Source organism: Cordyceps militaris (genome assembly GCF_000225605.1).
Source record: "Cordyceps militaris CM01 unplaced genomic scaffold CCM_S00005, whole genome shotgun sequence".
Lineage (NCBI taxonomy): Eukaryota > Fungi > Ascomycota > Sordariomycetes > Hypocreales > Cordycipitaceae > Cordyceps > Cordyceps militaris.
In genome coordinates this window covers 2,967,763-2,992,904 of record NW_006271973.1, presented here as the reverse complement: position 1 = coordinate 2,992,904, position 25,142 = coordinate 2,967,763, and the positions used below count along the sequence as shown (strand labels likewise).

General features: G+C 53.3%; 7 protein-coding genes across 7 annotated transcripts; 5 read left to right on the top strand and 2 right to left on the bottom strand.

The window, feature by feature from the left end:
* Nucleotides 1-657: 657 nt before the first annotated feature.
* CCM_07246 (UPF0643 protein) lies at nucleotides 658-2,072 on the top strand (the record flags this gene model as incomplete). Its single annotated transcript, XM_006672384.1, has 4 exons — nucleotides 658-701; nucleotides 1,241-1,745; nucleotides 1,846-1,974; nucleotides 2,028-2,072. The coding sequence occupies 4 exons, from the start codon at nucleotides 658-660 to the stop codon at nucleotides 2,070-2,072; spliced, it is 723 nt and encodes a 240-aa protein (XP_006672447.1).
* Nucleotides 2,073-2,664: 592 nt separating this feature from the next.
* On the top strand, nucleotides 2,665-4,953 carry CCM_07245 (eukaryotic translation initiation factor 3 subunit 3; the record flags this gene model as incomplete). The annotated part of the gene is made up of 6 exons (XM_006672383.1): nucleotides 2,665-2,718; nucleotides 2,791-3,275; nucleotides 3,333-3,890; nucleotides 4,363-4,525; nucleotides 4,703-4,760; nucleotides 4,811-4,953. 6 exons carry the CDS (start codon nucleotides 2,665-2,667, stop codon nucleotides 4,951-4,953), a joined length of 1,461 nt encoding a protein of 486 aa, XP_006672446.1.
* Nucleotides 4,954-5,770: 817 nt separating this feature from the next.
* CCM_07244 (adenosylhomocysteinase) lies at nucleotides 5,771-7,120 on the top strand (the record flags this gene model as incomplete). Its single annotated transcript, XM_006672382.1, has 1 exon — nucleotides 5,771-7,120. The coding sequence occupies one exon, from the start codon at nucleotides 5,771-5,773 to the stop codon at nucleotides 7,118-7,120; it is 1,350 nt and encodes a 449-aa protein (XP_006672445.1).
* Nucleotides 7,121-7,652: 532 nt separating this feature from the next.
* CCM_07243 (glyoxylate reductase) lies at nucleotides 7,653-10,143 on the bottom strand (the record flags this gene model as incomplete). The annotated part of the gene is made up of 6 exons (XM_006672381.1): nucleotides 7,653-7,994; nucleotides 8,086-8,495; nucleotides 8,561-8,775; nucleotides 8,835-8,883; nucleotides 9,334-9,740; nucleotides 9,824-10,143. The coding sequence occupies 6 exons, from the start codon at nucleotides 10,141-10,143 to the stop codon at nucleotides 7,653-7,655; spliced, it is 1,743 nt and encodes a 580-aa protein (XP_006672444.1).
* A 2,935-nt stretch (nucleotides 10,144-13,078) lies between these two features.
* Nucleotides 13,079-13,526, top strand: CCM_07242 (mitochondrial import inner membrane translocase subunit tim9; the record flags this gene model as incomplete). Its single annotated transcript, XM_006672380.1, has 3 exons — nucleotides 13,079-13,086; nucleotides 13,194-13,263; nucleotides 13,338-13,526. The coding sequence occupies 3 exons, from the start codon at nucleotides 13,079-13,081 to the stop codon at nucleotides 13,524-13,526; spliced, it is 267 nt and encodes an 88-aa protein (XP_006672443.1).
* A 536-nt stretch (nucleotides 13,527-14,062) lies between these two features.
* On the bottom strand, nucleotides 14,063-19,579 carry CCM_07241 (uncharacterized protein; the record flags this gene model as incomplete). The annotated part of the gene is made up of 2 exons (XM_006672379.1): nucleotides 14,063-19,451; nucleotides 19,509-19,579. 2 exons carry the CDS (start codon nucleotides 19,577-19,579, stop codon nucleotides 14,063-14,065), a joined length of 5,460 nt encoding a protein of 1,819 aa, XP_006672442.1.
* A 723-nt stretch (nucleotides 19,580-20,302) lies between these two features.
* CCM_07240 (anthranilate synthase component II) lies at nucleotides 20,303-22,637 on the top strand (the record flags this gene model as incomplete). Its single annotated transcript, XM_006672378.1, has 2 exons — nucleotides 20,303-20,622; nucleotides 20,675-22,637. 2 exons carry the CDS (start codon nucleotides 20,303-20,305, stop codon nucleotides 22,635-22,637), a joined length of 2,283 nt encoding a protein of 760 aa, XP_006672441.1.
* Nucleotides 22,638-25,142: the final 2,505 nt, after the last annotated feature.

Below are 25,142 nucleotides of genomic sequence, written 5' to 3'. Positions count from 1 at the left end.
CCCGACAAGAGCGGCAGGTCACCAGCATGAGTCGCATCAAGAGGATCAAAAGGTTGCCGGGGGCGTCTGCTGAATAAGTACTAGGTAGATCAGATCCCAAACGAGTGCGCAGTGTAATACTGGCTGCTCCTTGTGGCGGGCGTCGGGTATGAGCGGGCGCACAAGCGATGAGCATTGTTGACTCAAGATGGTGTCATCTAGGGACCACCAAACAATGTGCGCTAAGAGGCAACCAGGCATAAGCGTAACCGCACCGGCCGAATGATGGGTGGGACTAGTAGACGTCACATCATCATTTCTCCTGGTGAGAATATCGCCCATCAACCAGTCCTGGGTAGTGTGGCTCACACCATGCGGGCGAGTTCTCACGCTAAACCTTGTTGCGCCGGCTTCGACGGTGTGAAGACACTTAACAAATTCCATGTTGTAGGAGATTCGCTGGGATGCCATGGATGCCGAATTGCTGAGCCAGGTCTGTTGCGCCGAATCGTCTACTCATTCATTCAATAGGCAACCATTGTCCAGTTTCCCACTCTCGACAAGCCAATGCAGCCCATGTGTCGTCTCTCCGTCCTCGGCGCTTTTGCCCCTCTTCTCGACAAGCCAATGCACTTCCCTTTGAGCTTGTCGCTAAACACAAACTTGGGCTGAACCCCCATGACCATCGGTATCGGCACACCACACCCCAGCGGCACTCGGCGGTGCTCCCGAACCGGTCCTGCAAAGGCTTTTCAGACTAAAGGGCACCTTCAAACTAGATGGCACAGGCCCAAATAGTCGTTCCCCTTCTGGCTTTTTCTGTGGCGCCCACTTCGAGGATGGCGAAATCACCCTGCCCAACTGCCTCATAACCATACCCGCACCGCACACCCCTTTCTTTGCGCAAGTCATGTAACCGTCAGGCTTCATGCCCCTCGAAGTTTTCCATCCACACCGGTCCCGCCATCCGTCTCGTAATAATCCTCGTCAGTGCATGACTGTAATTGTCGGTGACTTGTCCGCCGTTTCTGCCAAGCCCAATCCTCCACAAAGTCGATAAAAGTTGTCCTCTTCTCCGCCTGACCCCCCGACTTCATCTTCTTTTCCCCTTGTCCCCCCCACACACTTGCGAACTGTGCGCCGATTTTGCGATTCGTTCTGGATGCTTCGTTTTGGATATCGCCTAGTTCGATCAGCCTTTGATCAAGCGCAATTAGTCGTCGTTTCTCGTCTCTGATCACGGCGTTTCGCATCTGTACAGCAACATTAGTGGCAGCCCGCCCTTCCAGATTGCATCCTGTCCGCACCCAACTCGCAGCATGGCTGCTCCGCAGGTAGCAACTCTGCTCCCTACCGAGCCTCCTAGACTGGACAGAAGCCTAAGCGAAGCCAGTCTCGACGACGTCCAGCCATGGAGCGAGCCTCGTTTCATCGTGCAGTCTCCGTACACGGAGCTCAAGCATCAGCTGGATCTGACCAAGCTTGACTATGAGAACGCTCTGCTGGCCAAGGCGTTGAGTACTCTCGACGCGACTCGTCAAGATTATGCCGTTGCGTCGTACACCGAGTCGTTCAACTGGACAGATGTCAGCGCTCGTCTCAAAGCGCTCGTGAGCATATACGGCCAACGGTACCAGGATGCCACCTTTTACATCGTCGCATTCCGCTCGCAAATCAAGCCCAGTACCGATTACAGCCACCTAGGCGAGCTCGACAAGGCTGCACATCTCGAAGCCATCGAGAGTGGCGGGTTTCTCAAGTACGTTGCATGCATGCCCTCCCCTCCTTTCCCATCTCGGGTCAACTGACCCTGCCGCGCCATGGCTGCGCTTCACTTCTGGCACCCGCAAAGCTGACATGTCGCAGGTACTGGTTTGGCGTCCCGGACTCGGACTTGCGAAATTTGGCCACATGCCTCTGGCGGTCCAAGGAAGACGCGGTTGCCGGAGGACGCGGCCCCGCTCACAGAAAGGCGGCCATGTCCACCAGATCGTTGTATGCGTACTGGAAAATTGACCAACACCGTCTCAGCATCCGCAACAACGCAGAGGACTGGGAGATTGTTCCTTGGACGGACGAGGCTTGAGCGGTGAGACTGCGATGTCTGTGAGCATTTTCTCATCTCTTCTTGGGCGAAGCGCATTTTTTCTAGTGGTTTTGGAGTTTGATTTTGTGGTCGCTGCGAGCCGCGACTTGGTTATTCATCATCTCAAACGAGGCCGTTTTGCAACAGAGAAAGCTTGGGGTTGTTGAATTGCGTGCAGAGCGCAAATAAATTCGTCAAAAACCCTAGCTATCGCTATAGATGCTTTTAAAATAGAGAGTACATTTTTTGTTCCCGAAGACGTTAGTAGTGAAACACTGGTGCTGAGCACAATACCTCATGCAGTGCTGAGAGATGGATTGCAGCCTTTCAAGGCGTTGGTGATGATGGAAAGTGCATGTTCATGTCCCCGCGTTTGGGTGGCAGCCAGCGCCAGACATAGCGCCGCCCATCCTGCCACGCTAGACCGCCTTCCACCCACAACCCACCCACAATTTCACGCAGGAGCGAAAAAGTTCTATATTTCACGTCCAGGCCACCAAACTAACACCTTTACCCTTTGTCGCCCACGCTCAGCGCCCCATTTTCCATCTCGCAACATCACCTACTTCCCGTACGATCGAGATTCCGATTCTGACATCATGGCCGACACCAACACCGATGCGCCTGCTCAGGCCGTGCAGGTTGAAGCTCTCGTGAGTTGCTTTATACCCCACCTTGCGACGCTTTTTCCCCCTCACGCCCGCTAATCCGACGTGCGACTATAGGTGGTTTTGAAGATTGCGAGGCACTGCTCGGCCAACTTTCCCAGCATGGCCACCGGAGCCCTTGCTGGCATGGCTCAAAACAACCTTCTCGAGGTCACAAACACATTTCCCTTCCCCACCGTCGACTCGGCGGCCACCGACAGCCACAGCCACCAGAACAGCCACCAGAACGATGCCGCTCTTGTTGCCGCCGCCGCCCCTCGCCAAAAGTCCAACATTACCTACCAGAACGAGATGATTCGCCACCTCAAGGAGGTCAACATTGATGCCAATAATGCTGGCTTCTACACAAGCGCCACCATGGGCAACTTTGTCAACATGGGCTTGATCGAGAACCTCTACTTCTACCAGAAGGAGCAGAACGATACTGTTGCCCTCGTCTACGATACCAGCAGGAGCTCACAGGGCAACCTGAGCCTGCGCGCGTTCCGCCTGACCAACACTTTCATGGCCGCCTACAAGGAGGCCAAGTTCACAACCGAGAGGTATGCCCCAAGGCTGTCCGGAAACTGCGACCAACCCGTCCACTAACAAAGAACTAGCCTGCAAAAGTCGAAGCTCACCTTCAAGGATATCCTTGTTGAGCTACCCATCACCGTCCACAACTCGCATCTCCTCACGTCGTTCCTCCACCAGATCCCCACTGGTCCTTCACAAGACGAACTCGAGGGACCCACGACGCTTGCGTACCTTGAGCGGGAGCCTATCAACGCCCCCCTCTGCCCCAGCATCGACAACCTCGACGTTGCCATCGACCCTTACCTGGAGAAGACTTGTGACCTGCTGCTGGAGAGCATCGAGTCGCACTACACCGACCTCAACAACTTCCAGTTCTACCAGCGCCAACTTGCTCGCGAGCAGACCAAGATTTCACAGTGGCAGGCGAAACGCAAGGCCGAGAATGCCCAACGGACCCTTGCCAAACAGCCCCTCCTCCCCGAGGATGAGTGGCAGAGGCTGTTCAAGCTGCCACAGGAGCCCAGCCGACTGGAGGGCATGCTCAACGCCAAGCAGGTTGAGCAGTACGGCAAGCAGGTTGACGGTTTCACGGCCGGTATCACATCGAAAATGTTCGCCGTTCGGGAGAACCTTTTACCCCAGTAAGCCTGGGATGGGGGTCAAGCACGCAAAATGGGAAGAATTATACCAAAATGATGGATATAGACATTCACTGGGCTACATATGCATGTTACAATAGATGACATGGCGAACATGAAGACATGCTGGATTGTGTTGTATTAGCGGCGTTCCGGGATAGGATGGAATATAATGGCATTTTCAGTCTACTTTTGACGAACACAAAAGAACGGCGTCTAGTCGATCCGTTGGGGGGTGATATTGTAAAGTCTGTGTGGTGATGGGCTTCTACTAGAGACTCTTGGTGACTGTGATGGTACAGCAAGGGATGATCACTCAGGGGGGCGATTCAACGGTCGGTCTGGTTGTGCGAAGAATGGAGTTTAGGGACAACTCTTCCTCTAAAAGAAATATACAATATCAGCAATAGCTGTCGTGCCTGTTTCTGGCGAATGTGACCTTGAGGTATGCTTGGATCTCATGCTAATAACGCAGTTATGATACTCGGGCCCTCGCCGCCTCGCCCTGGGGAACCTTGAGGGAAGAGACCAAATGGCCGGTTCTGCAGGCAAACCAAACATTGGAGGGGCAAGACAAAGGGTACTTGTTCCTGATGTATCGCGCAGCCAAGTGTGGATTCCAGGGTCTTGGAAGCCCAGTGAGCTCGAAGGCTGCTATTTTGACAACAAGAATTGATCAAATGACAACAGGCTAAACCTAATTAGGTATTTATAGGCTATAGTGGATACTAACGCTAACTAGCGCGACGCTAGTTACTAATTCGAGAGTAGGACTGCTAATACTAGTAGCTTAATCTTGTAATGGCCTCTTCTAGTGTTTTCCTACTATTAACACCCTTAACACTTCCCTTAACAGCCTTAAGAGCGCGCAAGGTAGGCACTGGGCAGCCTCTTAGCTAGCAATATAGAGATTAACGATTTAGACGATATAAACTATGCGGGCGATATGGGCGATACGGGCGATATGGGCGATATGGGCGATATAGGCGATACGGGCGATATAGGCGATATAATAGGTATTATTATCGCAAATTTAGGGGCTAGAACGACGCCTCAACGAGTATAATCAACGCCGCTACTAGTAGCGTTAATTATCAACTATTATTTCTAGCCTCTAGCTTTATTATAGCGAATTTATCAATTCTAGCTATCATAGTAGCCTTAAGAGATGTAATTAATACTTATTAAGAATTAATGCTAGTACTGTCCCCTGCAAAACTTGGTGGAGTGGCTATGTGGGTCTATACTAATTAGGTTTAGCTTATTGTCATTTGATCAATTCTTATTGTCAAAATAGCAGCCTTCAGTAAGCTCTCAGCCCAGTGAGCTCTCAGCCCTGGCCACGTTGGGCGGCATAGCATCAGCGCGCGCCAAAATACAACGAGGGCGTATTCGACGTAAAAGTTCTGTTGATGAGATATGAGTCTCAGCGATCGTGGAGAATATCTCTGCCTTTTTACCAGAATCCACCGCGGCCTTCCCTTCTCCCGATTTAGTTACTTTCCGTTGCTGGATTTGCCTGTAGGTAGTAGGAGGTAGATTTTCGCCCCGCCTCTCTCTGCTGGGCAACGCGCGCGAATTTTGCCCCTCCAACTGCCAGGCAGGGTACCTGAGGAGCATGTACCTTTTGTTTGCAGTCAGCGTGCAGCCCAGCTGGACCTTTTTCACCGCCCGCCTCCTCAACCTCCGGAATCTGACACGCTGCCCCTCTTTGTCCCGCCGCCTGATTTTCTGCTAGTCAACTTTTTCTCTCTCTTGTCTTTCCCCTCGATCCTCTCTTCCTCTTCTTCTTCATTCCTGCTCTTTCATCCCCTCTTCCTTTGCCTCAATTCCTCATCAACTTCTTCCCCCTCTACCCTCTACCCCTCCTTCCATCACACATCATGTCTGCTCCCGCCTCCAAGTTCAAGGTCGCTGACCTCTCTCTCGCCGCCTTTGGCCGCAAGGAGATTGAGCTCGCCGAGAATGAGATGCCCGGTCTTATGTCCATCCGTCAAAAGTATGCCGCCGACCAACCCCTCGCCGGTGCCCGCATCGCTGGCTGCCTGCACATGACCATCCAGACGGCCGTCCTCATCGAGACCCTCACTTCCCTTGGTGCCGAGGTGACATGGACCAGCTGCAACATCTTCAGCACCCAGGACCACGCCGCTGCCGCCATCGCCGCCGCCGGTGTCCCCGTCTTTGCCTGGAAGGGCGAGACCGAGGACGAGTACAACTGGTGCCTCGAGCAGCAGCTCACCGCCTTCAAGGACAACAAGAAGCTCAACCTCATCCTCGACGATGGTGGTGACCTGACCTCGCTCGTCCACACCAAGTACCCCGAGCAGCTCAAGGACTGCTACGGTGTCTCGGAGGAGACCACCACTGGTGTCCACCACCTCTACCGCATGCTCAAGGAGGGCAAGCTCCTCGTCCCCGCCATCAACGTCAACGACTCAGTCACCAAGTCCAAGTTTGACAACCTCTACGGCTGCCGCGAGTCCCTCATTGACGGTATCAAGCGCGCTACCGATGTCATGATTGCCGGCAAGGTCGCCGTCGTCGCCGGATTCGGTGATGTCGGCAAGGGCTGCGCCATGGCCCTGCACGGCATGGGTGCCCGCGTCATTGTCACCGAGATTGACCCCATCAACGCCCTCCAGGCCGCCATGGCCGGCTACCAGGTCACCACCATGGAGAAGGCTGCCACCATTGGTCAGATCTTCGTCACCACCACCGGCTGCCGTGACATTCTCACTGGTGTCCACTTTGAGGCCATGCCCAACGACGCCATCGTCTGCAACATTGGTCACTTCGACATTGAGATTGACGTTGCCTGGCTCAAGAAGAACGCTTCCTCCGTCCAGAACATCAAGCCCCAGGTTGACCGCTTCCTGATGCCCTCTGGCCGTCATATCATCCTCCTGGCTGAGGGTCGTCTTGTCAACCTCGGCTGTGCCACTGGCCACTCTTCGTTTGTCATGTCCTGCTCCTTCACCAACCAGGTCCTCGCTCAGATTGCTCTGTACAAGGCCAAGGATGAGGCTTGGGGCAAGAAGTACATCGAGTTCGCCAAGACTGGTGCTCTTGAGGTTGGCGTCTTTGTTCTCCCCAAGATTCTCGACGAGGAAGTCGCCCGTCTTCACCTTGCTCACTGCCAGGTCGAGCTCAGCACTCTGACCAGTGTCCAGGCTGAGTACCTCGGCCTCCCCTGCGAGGGTCCCTTCAAGAGCGAAATCTACCGCTACTAAGCGGAGAGCGCACTGTAATAATAACAGCCCAAACCAGAGTTTCCTTCAACCGGCACTCGCTAACGTGGAACGATTTTCTACACACAGCATATTGGGATACACTTGTGTTTTCAACAGCATAATATTGCGAGGCATCTAGGTTCGGCAAGACATAAAAAGTATGGGGGAATATACGGTTTTTCTTTGTTTATATGATGTTGACATCTTTGTTGTTGTTGCCTTTGCACAAGGCTGGCCAACGATGTGCTTTTTCAACAAATGGCGTTGCAATTGCTTTGGTAATGATTCCCCCCGGAACGAGAAACGAAATTATACATAGTGTGAGCAGTTGACCCTCTGGGTAGCGTTCCTACACGGCCCGTCAACCGCGGCCGATTAGACTCCGTTAATAAAGACGATTCTAAAAAGAAAAGGAAATTGTGTGCATACTGTATACCTAGGTTGTAAAGAAGTGTTCTATCGTCAAGCCGCGATGGTGATACCTCTGCAGCTCGGCCTCTAGTCTTGATCTATGTGTTGCTCTATCCATCATCTATTGCATATCCTTTTGCTCCGGCACAATGCTCTTCAACCGCCCCTCTTGCAGCGCGAGCCGCACATTGTCCAGCGCCCACTCCTCCATCTTGGTCTCCGTCTCCTCGGTCCAGGTGCCCATGTGCGGCACCAGCATGACCCTGTCGTTGGCCACCAGGCCGGGATGCACCTCGGGCTCCTTTTCAAACACGTCGAGCCCCGCGCTGGACACAATGCCCGCGTCCAGCGCCTCTACCAGCGCGGCCTCGTCCATGACGGCGCCGCGGGCCGTGTTGACGACGACGATGCCGCGCTTCATCATGCCAAACTCCTTGGTCGAGATGATGTGTCGCGTGTTTGGCTAGTAGTTGATTTCTCGTCAGCAGGCGCGTTCCTTTGTCCATTCTTGTACAGTACTTTGGTGTGGGTTGGGAAAAGAAAAAAAAACTTGCATTCAGCGGAAGGTTCAGGCTGAGAACGTCGCTCTCGGCCAGCAGCGTCGCGAAGTCGACGTACTCGGCGCCGTCCTCCTCGGCCGGGGCGAGCCGCCGGCGGTTGTGGTAGCGGACGCGCATGCCAAAGACGCGCGCCTTGGCCGCCACGTTGCGCCCGATGCCGCCCATGCCGAGGATGCCGAGGACCTTGCCCTGCGGGTCGTGCCCGAGCGCGGGGAGGCTGTCGGGGCGGCCGCGAAAGGTGCCCGCGCGGAGCGCCTGCATTCCCGCGTTGAGGTTGCGCAGCGCGCCGAGGAGCAGGAACAGCGTGATGTCGGCGGTGGCGTCGTCGACGGCCGTGGGCGTGTTGGAGACGCGAATGTTGTGCGCGCGGCACGCGGCGACGTCGATCTGGTCATAGCCGGCGCCTACCAGTTCCAGGTCAATTTTGAAAAGAGACGAGACAACGTATTGTGGAACAGCGGGGGGTCACCTTTATGGCAGACGAAGCGGCAGCTCTTGGGCAGCGCGGACACGAGCTCCTCGTCAAAGAGCCCGGTGATGCGCGCGGAGCCGTAGGTCCGGAAGATGGCCTCAATGCCGGAAAAGGCCTCGGATTGGCACTCGGTGAGGAACTCGGCCCGGTTGGTCGCCGTGGGCTGGATCATGCCGCCGATTTGGGCGACCGAGGCCAAGGCATCGTGAGCGCTGGTGGTAGACTTGTTAGTGGTGTTGTCCTCTCATTGCATGGGAGACGGGGGACTAACAGCTCGAGGCTTCCCAGAAGAAGGAATCTTGCCTTTTCAGTAGCCATATCTTCAAATGAGCATTAACTCTTGGGTCGCTGGTATCAGAGAAGATCTGTGTAAAAGAGGACTGTGTTGAGCTTCATGGTAGTGGGGTAATGTAGAGGGCGCCCGATGACGGAGGCTAGCTGGTGGTATGATATGGGGCCGACTTTGTGAGATATCGACACGTACAGTTTTGTGGAGAGAAGTGTGTTGGTATTGTTTATGTAGTGGTTTGTAATATGTTGTGCCTGCTTAGAACCATGTTGGCTCCATTGTCTATATTCCGTGACAAAGAAAAGGGCACAAGTGACGTGCAAGGAAACAAAAGAGTGCATGTAACTAGCCATGAAGAGACTTGACCTCGACCCAACGACGCTTCAAAAACAGGGAGCTATAATATTGTCATTGCAATCCGAACATGCACACAAGGTGCTTATCCGTCGTGTCTTGTTTTACATGAGCAACCGCCACGCACCGAGCAGGACGGCGGCGAAGCCGGTGCAGACGCCCATCAGCCACTGGAGGGTCTGAAACTTGACCTGCTCGAGCTTCTCGCGCAGGGCCGCGACCTCCTGCTCAATCTTGGTCTCCGTCTCCCTGATCTTGAGCTCCTGGCTCAGGGCCTCTTCGCGGATGCGGCCCTTTTCCAGGTTAAGGTCGAGGCGGACGCTGGCCTGGGTGCGGGCGACCTCGTCGCGCAGGCGGCTGCCGAGCTTGGCGATGTCGTTGGCGAGGCGCTCGTGCGCGCCGCGCGTCGTGTTGGTCTCGGTGCTGTCGGCCGACAGCAGCTCGGAGCGGAGCTTAGCAAAGTCGACCTTTTGCGTGTACGTGGCCTTGGCCGAGTCCTCACGGAGGACCATGGTCCGGGTGAGGTTCTGGATGCTGTTTCGGGGAACTTGGTTAGTTACAGGCTGGGGGGGGGGTTCCGCCTGGTTGCACCACCGCGATGTTGGCCAATCACTCACCTCTCCTCAATCACGTCGCTCAGGACCTTCATCATGGCCACCGACTGCTCCTCGGTGAAGCCCTCGTCGCGCAGCCGCTTAACAAACTTGAGCGTGTCAAAGTGGTGGTCGCGCGCCCGCGGCGCCGTGGCGTGAAAGGCGCGCGATAGGATCGGGCTATGGTTGCCGTTGGCCGCAGGGGAGAGCCGCGGTCGTCGCGGCGCGCGGGACTGCTGGGTGGCCAGCAACGGGACAGCCGCAGCGGCGAGACCCGCGGGCTGCCAGCTCAGGCGCGGCAGGAGAAAGCGTGGCAGCATCTCCGCAGTAGCAGCGGTACTCATGGTTACAAATGGCCCAGGTTCTTCGCGGCGGAGCGAGAATGTGATAGATTCGTCGAATATACGTTGTTAATGATGCGTTGTTGTCTACATGGCAGACAATGGAAGCTGTTGAGAAATGGACGACGTAGTTTATTAGTGGGGGCGGCGCATTCGCTCCAAGTCAAACGTCGCCAGTGAGGCGCAGCCCTCGTGGCTGGGGAAGTTCGTGGCTAGTGGAACTCCAAGTTTCGCATTGCTCATTGACGGACAAAACTCAACAAAGCATAAAACCATCGAGCTTCATCAATTGCACGATACGTATCATCAATTTCAGCCAACAATATCTAACATATGTGTTGGAAAGCGTGCGCAAGCAGCCAAGCAACGAGCCCTCTAATTGGTTCGAGGCGAAGTGAGTCCGGCCTCCAGCCAGGTGATGGAGGCTTCCGTCAACGCACCCTTTAATTATAGACGAGAACGAACAACTAGAACACCAGAATAAGGCCTTTGCTATGACTCCTTCATGATCCTCCATATATTGACCTGTATTCCGACAAATGCAACCGGGAGCTCGTATCGCACCATGACTGAGATCCATCCATGTTGGACAAGATGCCAGGCCGAGACAAGATCTGCATCGCAAGAGGAGCTGCCCTTTACCACACCATCCGGGACCACCGCTAACATTACAAAAGAGAGCAGACCCGATTATCCGATCCTCTACAGCGTTCGGGCATCGTAGAGCAGCTCGCCATGTTAGCTGTGGTGCGATGGGTTCCAGTCAGATACCGCTCGCACAGCAACCCGATGGCATGCTGTACAACCCATGGACAAGAGGTTGCAGGTGTGATCGACAATGCAACTGAACCAATGCGTGGCCGCGCTGGTGTCGATACGAATGGCATTGCTTCCGAGACTCACATGAATCGGCACTTAGATCAAATTTGGGGAAAATCGCCGCACCATTGCTCATGTCGGGTAAACAATAATCTTGTCATCTCCTTCGTTCCACGATTAGGCAGGAATACTTTGACGGGGGGGCGTACAGCCAGGTTAGTCGACATGGCTCAATAGTGATTCGCCTTGTTCCGGTCGCTTTGTCAAAAGGCTTCAAGGCTTCTACGCCGGTAGCGTCGTAATTTCCAATGCAACGAGGCCAAAGCTGCACTCGGGAGAGGACATGCGGGGTTACGTGGAAACTTGAACGATTTGCTGCAGATTGTAACACAAATATCGGCTGCATGTCTCGGAGACAATAGCTATACTTGTCGTTGGAGAAAATGTTTCGGTTACGGGCCCGATATCGTCTCTGGGTTCGGCACCGATCAGCTGAGAGAGATTCCGTCACAGTCACCGTTCTTCGGTACGTATGAATCAATCCCAGCTATTTAAAAGCTGCCTTGGCCTGGTTTTCGAGCGTCGTCTCTTTCGTCACCAACAACACACTCTTACGCACTATAAATCCCACACTTCGTACTTTCAATACATTCCTGACCATCCATCATGGCTGTTGCTCTCCCCATGCACAATCTTCCAATGGATGAGCCTGCCCCCTCCGAGGTCTTTGAGTGCAACAATGAGACCTTTTACACCTGGCTGCTCACTGAGACTGAGCGTGCCCACATTGCCAGCATGCTCAACATGGAGAGTAAGAACTAACCACTCTCCCTGGTCCTGGAAAAAGAAAAAGAAACACTTGGCTAACATAACTCCTCGCCTCCACAGCCAGCGAGCTTAAGTTCCGGGGCGCCAACTTTCTTCAGGACCGCTCCCAGTGCAGCGGATGCGGCAAGCACTCGGGCATGGACGACTTTGTTCACAACGCCCTCTTTGCCGGCATCCACTCGGTTGATTTTATGAAGGACTTCCTCCTGGATAAAACCCAGCAGGCCAATCCGTACACCGAGCACAGAGTTACCTGCTCCCGCTGCAGCACCAAGCACGATGAGCCCTTCAGCTGGCGGGCCATCCCTCCCTGGATTAGATGAGAGTTGGGACTGCACACCATCTCCGCTTCTGGTCAACGGGGAATCCTTTGAAATGTAGTATATTCCTCCATGTGCTTTCGGATGCCAGCCGTGTACTCGTCTAGCAAGCCACGCTGGGGCCAGTTTAGCTCATCACCAAGACTGTTTCCTCGGAACCCTATCGTCTCATTACTTGCACGCCCCCTGAGTCCGTAGTATGAAATCAACAAGAATGTAATTTCTCTAAAACTTTGGATCCAGGCAGTCATAAAGAAGGATGTAGAACATTGGGGGTCGGTGTAAATGGCGGCTAGGTCCAAGTCGAGGACGGATATAAACCGTCCGCCAGCGCCGGCGCCTGCCCCGAAAAGTACACGCTACGGAGGATGAACAGGCCGTTTTCGAGTATGAAGAAACTTTGAATGTACCTAAAGGGCACCTGTAAAGAACAATATGTGGTTGAAAAGTAGTGGTAGCTTACCTCTGCTGCACGACTCGTCGACAGAGTGAGCCGGATGGCGCAGCGCCAATAAGCGTCTGCTTTAAATGTGAAAAAGTGTTAAATACAAACATAAGCCCAGAAACATTGATGAAGGAAGCCCCCGACCAATCTGCGACTGGGTGCTACCTCCCACGAAAGAGAGAGGCCTGACAGCCCTCAGCTAGCACCCCAACGCCAGGAAATGGGAGCAATTAAGGACGAACTTGTATAATATCACGGTGCAAGAGAAAAAAAGAAGAATTTGCAGCATCGTTTTTTGGTTCGAACAACATGCTGTTGTCGGACGCGACATTGCTGGTTCCCCCTTTCAGCGTCGTCATAGCTTATCGACAAGCCGATAACGATAACGGCAGTAAAGTTCCTACGAAATCTCAGCACTCCGTGCAGCGTCATCCCGACCACTACATTAAGGCCCAGCATCACCTCAACGCTCCCGACCAACGAATTTCTCCGCCTCTCTTCCTCCCTCCCATCTCAATCCGCCAAAATGGACATGTACGCCTTCCCATCCGCGCTGACCGCGATCACCGGCCCAATTCGATGCGACGCGACAGTAGCGACACAACCTCTCTCCCCCCTCCCGGCTGACCACAGACACATAGGCTTTCGGCATCCGAGCAGCGCACCCTGGAGCAGCGCATGCAGAAGCGCCAGGTCAAGGAGTTCATGGGCGTATGTTGACAGCCCCGCGCCGGACCGCCGGCCCAGGAGCAATCGGCCCAAAGCTAACACTACCATCATCACAGGCTTTCGGCGGCCTCGTCGACCACTGCTTCACCTCGTGCGTCGACGACTTCACCTCCAAGGCCCTCTCCTCGCGCGAAAACGGCTGCATCAACCGCTGCGTCCTCAAGTGGATGGCCACGCAGCAGCGCGTCAGCGACCGCTTCCAGGAGCACAACGCCCAGCTGTCGCAGCAGATGCAACAAAACTAAAAGAAGACGAAACGGCCATATATAGGTCCAACAACGGTTTCTGAAATATAATACGACTGGGGGGAATGGAGTGGGATTAGAGCGCCACGCTGTAGGAACAATATTGTACCATCACGAAAAGAAAAAACACTACTATTGGGAGGTGGATAAACGGAGCGCTGGGGAATTGGAAAATCAGCGCTGGTCTCTGACTGGAGACATGTCGAAAGAATGCCGAAACACATACTGTAATATAGTCATATTCTCGCTGGCGGCCGCCACCGCCAGATACAATATACAATGACCTCTCACATCTACAATCTAGGTTTACCCATGACTTTTATTTCAAAATCGCAACGCTTTGTGAATACCTCCAATTCCTTGCTATTACTCCCAATTTCCCTAAATTCATATCTTGCTTACTTTGTCTGGTTTCCGCTTTTCTATGCACACAACACTACAAGGTGGTCCCAACAACCAACGCCATAATCACTGCTGCTTTGCTTTCCCTTTCGCAGAAAATAATACAAAAAAAAATCAGTCCCATTTTTCCCCGCCTACTCCAATTCATCAGCCAAGATATCACGGATCATCTCCAGCTGCGAAACAACCTTGGCCTCGAGGACGTTCTCATTTGCCCCAGCGCCAGTCTTCATCGTCCGCCACTCCATCTCACGCTGGCCGAGCGGCAGCAGCTTCTCCTTGAGCAACCGGCGGCTGGCGAGCCAGTAGTCGACATTTTCGAGCAGACCGGTGGCATCCCACTGGACGGGGTCAATGTCGCGTGTGTTGGCTGCGCGCAGCGTCGTGAGAACACGCGTGATCAGAGCCAGCGAGTGCACTTCAGACATACCCAGCAGGGTGATGTACTGATTAGGGACTTTTGCTCCCGTTCGATTAGCACCGGGTGCCTCCAAGCGATCGACGCTTGCGCTGAGGAGTTGCGAGAACTGGTTCAGTACGTAGGTGATTTCGGGTGCTACGGCTGCGCCAAGCGAAGTGAGCAGGTTTAGCATCAGTGGCAGTAGACCCTTGACCCATATTGCGTAGCAGCGTTGCGCGATGGGGGCGTCCGAAGTGGGCGAAATGTTCGTCTTGAGCATCATCTTGGTGATTTTGGCGGATAACAAATTGCTGAGGATGCCATCGCAGGCTAGCTGCTCTCCCACAAGGGGCAAATTCGACAGTTGCAGCAGGAACGAAATAGCTAGCTCACCGTACACGGGGTCGCCTTGAATAGCTAGCTGATCAGCCCAAGAGTATAGCGACGTCGCTGCATTGACAACGTCATGAGTGGCCATAATGTTGAGGACTTGAGTCTGGGACTGATCAATCGTAGGTAGCGAGAAGGCAGCCTGCATTATTGCCGTGAGCAAGCCTATATCTTCTGGATAGACTTCAGCATCGCCATCGTGAATCAGGCTGACGAGTGCGCGGAAGCCACGGCCAACGACACTATCCAGCAAGTTCAGGACTGTTTGTGTCACTGACACGGAGGATCCGCCAAGGTCAACAGGTGCATCGGTTACATCCTTTTCTCCGCTTACGTGGTATGCGCGGAGAGTGACAAACGAAGCTTTCAAAAGAACTCTGTAGTATCCGATAGAACTGCTAGCGAATGGCTCATCGACACCACTCATGGTACCGACCAGTGTCCCAATCATCTGGTTGATGTCCTGAACAGGCAGCTTAGACTTGGCTAGGCGCTGCACAAGCACGAGAGCCAAGTTAGCACGTTCTTGTATCAGCTTCAGGAAGATACTTTCCGGGCCCGGAGCGCTTTGGTTGGCATTGAGACATTGTTGCGAGACTTGCAGCATCTGCTTGCCAAACGTCTCATTACTAGGAAGGCATGTGCTCAGCTCAACGAGCAGGAACTCCCAGGAATGGAATAGAGCAATCTGAGCATCGACCAGCGAGAGATTTGTGTTTGCGAGCTCCATTTCATTCTTGAACCCATTGGCCTTGCGTCCCAGCCATCCCGGGTCAAATCGCAGCATTATATCTGCCTGCTCCAGATCGTAGTAGTAGTCGGGTCCAAGGTGACCTGGCTCCAAAGGTGTTCGCTTGAAGTTCTCAACTGAGCAGCCGAAATATTTCTTCGCAAAGTTCTTCGCAAAATTGGTGTGCAGTGACTTGTTGTAACCAGCCACCTCAACACCATCGCGCAGATAGTAATCCAAGTCATTGACAAGATTTCGAGCCAGCCCCTCGGCACTTCCCAAGTGTCGCGAATGATATAGTTGCATTGCAAAGGTTTCGGCAATGTATGCAGCTAATCTGGCCTCACGGCAAGCGCGAATATTGTCAGACTTCACGACAAGATGCGACGGTTTCAACGCACGCACGTATGAGCGCAAACCATCCATGTATGAAGTGTCCTTCTGCAATGTGAAGACTGTCCACGGCCAGTAATTCTGCGCTGAGGCAACGAAATCTAAAATTGCAAGTGCCTCTGTGGATTCCAAATTTTCGATCCTCTTCAACTTGGACAAAGCAGTTGCGAAGACAGAGTCATCAGATACATCTGTGGTATTGCTGTCTTTAGCCATGGCTTCCCGTGGTGTTTGGCCCGTGAGAAGGCAATTAGACATCCATTGCTGGCGGTTTCGCAAAATTGCGGAGAAGAATCTCCAGATTGTTTCAACATCTGTTTGCAGGGCGTAAGGCTCGCCTAGGCCAGAGAGCAGAGTGAGAAACGATTTTGAGATATGAGGGCCAAGATACCCCAAGAGGGACGGAGGTTCACTAGAGCCTTTCCCTGCGTTCGAGACTAGTGCCTGAAGAAGAGACAAGACAGGTGTGCGGAAAATATCCGAGACTGCGCACAGGCGAGCTAATAATGTCGAGCCTTTGAAGAGATAGCTCTCCAACATTGCGGAAGGACGTTCCAAGTAGCTCGCGGCCCGAAGAAGAGACGTAGCAAAAGCGAGAACAGATTCCACTTCCGTGCGGACAAGGGTGAGTTTTGAGGGATACAAAGTGGACTCTGGTGTGAGAAGCGCGAAGATGAATGAGAACAGCAATGGCTGAAACCTCAGCGTTCCACTGGATGGCGAAAGAAAACAGTCAATAACGTAATTAGCCGCAGGCTTGAGGCAACTCGTGAGGCTCTCTGATTCCGTCGACTTGCCCATCTTGTAGCTGTGGCGTATGATCTTATTAAGCAGGGGCACGACGCTGTTCAGTAGCGAAACACGGCTCGTCTCCGTTTCGAACCGCCAAGTGGAGGTGTTTTCGAATATGTCAACAGCAGCATTAGCTACAGCTAGGCTGACCTTGGACAGTACTTTGTCAGAAGTGCCTAGCCATGGGTTGACTCCTTGTTGTCGACGGCGTGCCTTGTTTCCGGCTTGTCGTTGCACGCCAGATGCGAGTGCAGTGTCGACGATGTTGGAGAAGAAAAACAGCGCCGAGTTCAGGAACTCGAGACGCTCAGATATTAGATCCAGACTACCAGTCAATTTGGAGAGCTTTCCAGCTCTTGATTCAGAGCTTAGTAGCTCGCTGCGAGCGAGGTAGGACCATACTCTGCTGGGCTGAACAGGTAAGATGGCATCCAAGAACTTGATACAAGCAGAAATGACATTGATAGCGGATTCTTCCGTCATACCCAGCTCTTCCTGCATAAAGTAATCCATAGTGTCACAAACAACGGTGACAATATCTTTCCCACCACCAATGTGTTTGCTAGTCTCTGAAAGAATGTCATCGTCTCGGCGTATCAAGGCATCCGGGCTGCCAGCCAACTTGAGGTGTTCCATTCGGATCAGGATGGCAAAGAGCTCAACAACATCGGCAATTTCACCAGGTTGCAATGAACCAAACTGACACTGATAGCCCTCTTTCATCAGAGAGATTTCCAGACGGCGGCCCAACAATGACAATGTCGAGTGTGGGTACTCGACAAGTGCCAAGCGTCCACTATCAGTGATGAATCGTCCTGGAGTCCCCCGAGGAAGGCGATACGCGTCGTCGTCCATTTGTCTCTTCTTCCACGAAGACGAAAGTGTGATCAGGGGGATTCCACGCGTTAGAGAGAACGAATTCGTATTCTCGTCTTCGTGGCTGAGTTCGTAACCTTGGAAGCCTTTGGGGAGTTTAAGAGCCAGGGCGGGCGTATTGCGCAGAAGGCTCAGCACGTCCGAATATCGTTGATCATCCACTTCGCCGGTGACAGTGCAGAGGGATTTGCAAAGCGAAATGAACGGCTGGAATTCGTATGGGTATCGATCCATAGCTTGTTGGAAATACCACTGCATAAGAACGTCGTCGTTAATAAAGGAGGATACGGTGTCACCAGAGGCGCGGAGGCTTTGGACCGAGGACAGGTCCCAATAACCTCGACCCGGAGAGAGCAAGCCAAATAGACAGCTTAGGCTGTCCGCTTGATATCCAATGTAACCGTAGCTTATTTTGAGGACATCAGCGAAGACAATTCGAATGCGCGAGCTTAGTAAAGGCGATGCATAGCCTGAGATATTCGGTCCAAGCGCCTCTGCCATGGCACCCATGGTATCGAAAACTCTCCCGCCAGTAGTCACGCTCAAAGCAAGCTGCTCTACGAATTGAGCATCCCGCGGAGTAGTGGCATTTTCTAGGAAGTTGTCAAACTTTGTTGACTCGATTGAAAAAACACTGCCTGCCGAGTTTCGTCGACCGATTGTTGGGCGCGCGACCTCTCCGGACTCGAACCTCTCTCTCGCATTCTGTTGTAAAAGGTTGTCTCTCTTCTCGGTTCGGTTATGGTAGGAGACGTTAAGCCTGTGAAGGAGAAGGGCCCAAGTAAAGATGGCCGGTGTTGCGCTCTCAATATCCATGTTCGCTGCATTGAGAATGCACTTGTGAATTTGCTCGAGCACCTCTGAAGACAGTAAGAACGAGTCAAAGGTGTCGTCAGGTTGCCCATAATCTTCGTCCTTTTCGTTCAGGTAGCTAAGTGAGCGTTTGGGTTTCAGCATGATGACGGAAACTGCCGTAGCAAGTGTTCTGAGCGGTGTAATCAGCTCCGCGATACTCTCGTGGATTGGCTGAACAGACTCGAAAAAGCTGTACATTTCCATTAGAGAAAACCATTGCGTCACAGAGCTCGGCGGAGCAAAGTCATCCCCTAAACTATCCACAAGCTGGAAAATTACAGAGAGTGCGTGAACGATTTCGGTGAACAAGGTTCGCAGCCACTCGATTTCAGTCTTCTCGTTGGATAGCAGCACATCATCGGTAGTTGAAAGCAGGCCGGATTCTATCCGCCCAGTGCAGTCAGTAAGTACCTTGAAGTACGCGGGAAGGAGTGCTTCGATTTGTTCCTTGGCCAGTCGCGAGCCGAGCTTGAATGATTCGTGCAGAGAGGTATTGTTTTGGGTATAAATTGGGAGCCGTCGGTATAATTTTATCGAGTTGACATAGTCAATAGCCATCATGTAGTGTCGGCGTTCACTGAGCAGGGTTTCGAAGAGACGCGTGCGGCGGGCATCTTTCTTCTCAAATTCAGAGGATAATTCATCGGCATCCATAGCAGCGGACGAGCCCAGGTCTGCTAAGAAGGATGCACTCTGGCCATCTTTAAGGCCGGCGGCTTCATGCAGGTTGGTGGCATCCTGCGATGAAAGGGGCCCGACGAGGTGGCGCGACGGCCGAGATTGATGCTCCGCGATGACAATTCGCAGCGCTGCGACGAGGTTGGTTTTGGCGTTCTTGCTAAGCCACTTAGCATCGTCTTTCAGGGCCTGGATATCGAACTTTTGGGTCGAGGCAGAGGTCACATGGATCGGCGCGGTCTTGGTCTCGAAGTCTTTGCTTGAGGCGTCATCGGGAGGAGCGAAGGCAGCGGTTGGGTTCTTGAGAAGTCCGTGCACATATTCGTCGGAGAAGAATTCGGAGAGCGCGCCACTACGCTGGAGATGACCGGAGTTGTCCGAAAGCGCGGTTGCGACAAGCTTCCATGACCTGTGTTTGAAGAGTTAGCATCAACGGCGAGGCCAGCAAGGAGCTGGAAGAGCTTACAGCAGCACCTTTTTCCCTGAAAGACACTCTTCCAGGGAGGGGAAGTAGATTCGGTCCGACACGGGAGCCATCGCCACTATCCTCAATATGGTGGAAGTGGTAGACAACACATCACCTTGCGTCGAAATTAGAGGGTGCTTGAATGGATTGACGCGCCTCAACTCAGCGACCGCGAATTCCAGGTACAACAAGAGCTCACAGCTTAGTGGGCCAACGTTTTTGGGCAGCTACCCCAGCCGAGAATCAGCCGGGCTGCTTGGCTCCAAATTCTGTACAGTGCGAGCGGCTTCGGCGCCTTGAGGGCCATTACAGGCCTCTATCCACTACCTGTTTTTATTCAAGGCTCCAAGTCTGCTGCCATGGTAGATACCCAAGTATCCGCGTCTGCAACGCGTAAATGCATATTCCAAGGGTAAATTCTTAACTGAATGGCAAGCTACACACTAACTATCTCGCAAGTTTTGTGAGTGCAGAATGGCGTAAATACTTACTCATGGCATCATGGAAATGTACAGTAACTACAGCCGGTCCGCCCATCAAAGGTCCACTCACTTGCGCACAACGCCCTGAAGATACATCCATAAAATTCATTAGTCATAAGGCGTTGATGCTCGCACTGTGAAGACTCCCTCAGCTCCATAGATCTGGACAGTGCGTCTTAAACAGTCGGCACCGTACGTCTGCCGATTGCGCAGATATGTCAACGTTATCAACCCGAACTGTGCAAGTGACACACCTCGACCTGGACAGTTATTGTTTGCATTCAAAAAGTCGCAGTTGCAGACGCAATTACCATGCCGTCTGCCGAGATCATCGACCATTCTCCTCGCGAGGCCACGCGCTCATCCCCTATTCCCACTGCATCCAATCTGGTTCTCATCGACAATTATGATTCTTTCACTTGGAACATCTACCAGTATCTGACCTTGGAGGGTGCCACTGTCCATGTCATTCGAAACGACAAAATCACTCTCGACGAACTCATCAAGAGGAACCCCAGCCAGCTCATTATTAGCCCCGGTCCCGGACATCCTACCACCGATTCGGGTATTAGCCGAGATGCTATCCGCCACTTTGCCGGCAAAATCCCCATCTTTGGTGTCTGCATGGGCCTGTAAGAATAATTCGAGATTAACCTATTTCTTCCAAAATGCTAACCTTGACAGCCAATGCATCTTTGATGTCTACGGTGGTGTGGTGAACTCGGCGGGGGAATGGCTGCACGGCAAGACTTCGCCATTGACTCACGACGCCAAGGGTGTATTTGAGGGCTTGGAGCAAGAGATCCCCATCACCAGATATCACTCTCTCGCTGGATCTCCCGTCACCCTACCCGAGTGTCTCGAGGTCACTTCCTGGGTCGCCAAGCCTGATGGAAGCCGCGGCATCATCCAGGGTGTCCGTCACAAGCAGTATACCATGGAAGCTGTGCAGTTCCATCCCGAAAGTATCCTGACTGAGAATGGCCGTACGATGGTTCGAAACTTTCTGCATATGCAGGGGGGTACCTGGGAGGATAACGAGCACTTACAAGCAGCATCAAAAACAGCCAACGGCGCCACGTCGGCCCCTTCCAAGAGCAACAATATCCTGCAACAGATCTACGCCAGCCGCCGCACAGCCGTGGAAGCCCAGCGTGTGATTCCCTCCCAGAGAATGGAGGATCTCCAAGCCGCATATGATATTGGGGCCGCTCCACCTACGGTTCCGTTCGTCAAGCGCCTCAGTCAAACTCCGTTCGACGTCTCCCTCATGGCAGAGATCAAGCGCGGCTCCCCGTCCAAGGGCATTTTCAACATCGATGTTCGCGCCCCTGTTCAAGCTAGAAAATACGCGCTGGCTGGTGCCAGTGTCATCTCTGTATTGACAGAGCCTAAGTGGTTCAAGGGAAGCATCGAGGATCTAAGAGCAGTCCGCCGGGTCCTAGATGGCATGCCAAACAGACCAGCAATCCTGCGCAAAGAGTTCATATTTGATGAGTATCAGATTTTAGAAGCCCGACTCGCGGGCGCCGATACTGTTCTTCTCATTGTCAAGATGCTGGATGTAGAAACGCTTGAGCGTCTATACAGATACTCTCAGTCTCTCGGCATGGAGCCTTTAGTCGAAGTTCAAAACGCCGAGGAGATGACTATTGCCGTCAACCTCGGCTCCAAGGTGATTGGCGTCAACAACCGAAACTTGGAGACATTTGATGTCGATTTGGACACAACAGGTCGTCTCCGCAGCATGGTTCCGGACAACACCATCATCTGCGCTCTGAGCGGAATTAACACGTATGATGATGTCGTCATGTGCAAAAACGACGGTGTTAACGCCGTTCTTGTTGGCGAAGCCATCATGAGAGCGCCGGACGCCAGCGTTTTCATCAGCGAGTTGTGCTCTGGCAAGACCCCAGCAGCCAAAAAGGAACAAGACCGGCCGTTGCTCGTCAAGATCTGCGGTACTCGGAGCGCTGCTGCCGCCAAGAAGGCAGTCGAGTCACATGCGGATTTTGTCGGCATGTGTCTCGTGCCTGGTGCGAAGCGTTGCATCGACAACGACACCGCTCTCGCCATCTCCGAAGCGGTGCACTCCTTCACCGGCACGACCGGCTCCGAGCCTGAGCCCTCAGTACCCGTTGCAGGTGCTGCCGACTACTACCAGGGCGCGTATAGTAGGCTCCAAAGCTCTCGGCCCCAGCTTGTGGGCATCTTCCAGAACCAGCCTCTCAGTGAAGTCCTAGAGAAGCAGAAGCTGTACGACTTGGATCTTGTCCAGCTCCACGGTGACGAGCCCATTGAATGGGCCAACTTCATCCCTGTCCCGGTGATTCGCGCATTCAAGCCCGATCACGTCGGGCTGGGTCTGCGCGGCTTCCACACTGTTCCGCTTCTCGACTCGGGTGCTGGCTCGGGTAAGTTGCTGGATGTGTCCAAGGTGAAGGCTGTCCTGGAGAAGGATCCTAATTTGAGAGTATTCCTGGCGGGTGGGCTGAACCCGGACAATGTCGCCGAGGCAGTGAATGCGCTAGGCAACTTGGCCGAGAGAGTCATTGGTGTGGATGTCAGCAGCGGTGTCGAGGAGGATGGACAACAGAGTCTTGAAAAAATAGAGGCTTTTATTAAAAACTCCAAGACAATTCGATAGAGCCACGATTCTGGAAAGTAAATACCCTTCTATTTTACATTGACGCAGATTCGTCGGCCGTGTATCAAGTTGCTCCAATCGCCTTTTGATCGATGTTGTGCTTCATTGCTGTGTCATTTCCGCAAACCTGCTCGTTGTCGTAACGACTCTGTTTGTGAACCACACCTGCACGCCGGTCACCGCCCGTGGTTACAGCAACTGCTATACTCGATCTATATGCTCTCTTCCAACATCTTATTATTCTCCTCGTTCCTTCTCGCCCCCCTCTGCATCCGAAACTCCGGCATGCCTCGCCAAATATTCAAGAATCGTGTGCTTGCGACCGCCGGGCCACCGCCGCAGTCAATTACACTCGAAAATCTCCGAGCTTGGATACCGATGCGTAAAGGTCGCTTTGCCGAGCGATTTGACGATGAGGTCACGCACCTTCTCTGCACCCACGAGCAGTTCAAGAAGAGAGTGCCACTAGGTATCTTTGCCGTCTCTTTTTCTCTGACCCAGGCCCTAATACTCTTGTTCCACCTCTTAGTCAAACAAGTCTTGAAGGATCATAAGCGTGTTCATATTGTCCATTATGACTGGCTCGAATTCTCTACAGTGTTCAACAAGCGTCTTCCTGAGCGGGAGTATTCCATGCGCAGCATCCTCGCAGAAGAAAGAGCAGAACAACGCGAGAGAAATCGGAAAGAAAATGGGCGTCGAGAGGGTGAGAGGGGTGTGGATTCGAGTAAGTTACAGGCGTGCTGCTGCAAACCCGGAAATCATAGCCGCTGGTGTGCTCAAAACTAACATCTCGCCTCGCACACCAGCTTTATTCCATGTCTACCGAGACCGAGAGTTCTTTCCGTATAAGATTGATATCACTCGCAGTGGTTCTGATGATGGCGAATTTGGGCAGCGCTATACGCTTACAGTGAGTCTACTAGGCAACAAGTACCTCCAGCTGGTCACATTGCTAATATTGTTTGGCAGTTGTGGGAGTCCAATGCAAAGCCGCATCTGTATTGGTTCACGGCCAAGTTTATGCGACGAAAGGGAGACCCAAATGCTGGCTACCATCGTCCCAGCCCATGTTCGGGCAAATGGCGCCACGAAATGGATCACTTCATGAACTTTTTCCGCATCAAGACGGGTATAGATTGGCAGGATCGCGTGCTCTTAGAGGGAACAACGCCGCTGTCCTCGTTTCAATATAACCCACCGGTATGCTAAAACATATCGGATATCTCTACCTCAGCCAGCTAACTTGGGGATTCCAGGCAGGTGGCAAGCCCGTCGGTCGACGGCTTCGATTTTCGTACGAATGTTGCGTGGAATTGAACATGGAGTGGAAACAGCAGAATCTAGCGCAGACAATCAGCCATGATACAGAGAATGGGGACAAAGAAGAAGAGGAATCTGGTAAATCCAAGGAAGGTGACAGCCGAGATACCGACGAGAACGACGATACCGCCGACGATAAAGATGAGTGTTGTGATACCGCAATTGGCCTCGACGACGAATGCCGTGATGGTGGACTATCCCTAACTAGTGATTTTGAAGAAATCGAGGACTCAAAGACTAGCGCATTCATTTCGAATGGTAGTGGTATCTCGTTTGCGGAAGGCGGTGCTGAGGAAGGCATTGAAGTTGCTGAGCCGACCCTGAGTACCGTTTCTTCGTGAAGTAGATCGGGGGGGGGGGGGGGAGGATGTGACGCAAAATTATCACGCGGTGGCTTTTTTAAAGTGCTTCATGGTATCATTTCATATGGTATAGCTCCTAGCTTGCATTAATACATTGGCTGCTTTGAATAACCCGCTCGCGTCGAGTGCTGCTACCTCCTCCTCGTTCAAAACCTCAGTTTAGGAAACACAAAGACGAGCAACACCAAGGCGACCATCAGGCCGTAGACCCAGGCATACAGTATCATCCGCCCCCACCATCCCTTTCCCTCCGTCATCTTCCGCAGCGTGCCCATGCGCCCGCGGGCCGCCTCCATGCTCTGCTCCGTCTTGGTCATGCCCTCGCCCGCACGGCCCACCGCCTCCTTGTCCGCCTCGAGCGTCGAAGAGAACCGCTGCGAGCTGGCCTTGAGCGCGCCGGCCATTTTGAGGATGGACTCGGAGAGCCCGTCCTGCTCCCTGCGCTGCTGGTCGAGGATGGCCTCGGCCGTGGCCGTCGACGTCTGCGGCGGGGCGCCCTTGCGGCGGTTGGCGAAGAGCGCGGCGCGGGCGGAAGAGTGCGATGTATGAGCCGTGGTGTTCTCAGCGCCGTGACGACCGCGCAGAGTTTGTGTGGTTTGCGTCGGGGCTGGGCCGGCGACCTCGGTCGGGATTTCGATTGCGGGTGCTGGCGGAGAAGGCGTTGGTACGAAGTGCTCTTGTATAATCGGCGATTCAGGCTCGGTATCGAGTGCCGGTGGTGTATATTGGGGTTCGGTATCATCGGTGGTCGAAGTTGCGCTCTGGCTAGGTGTCGGTATGAACCCCCCCAAAAGGTCCTCGTCGTCTGAGCTGTCATCGT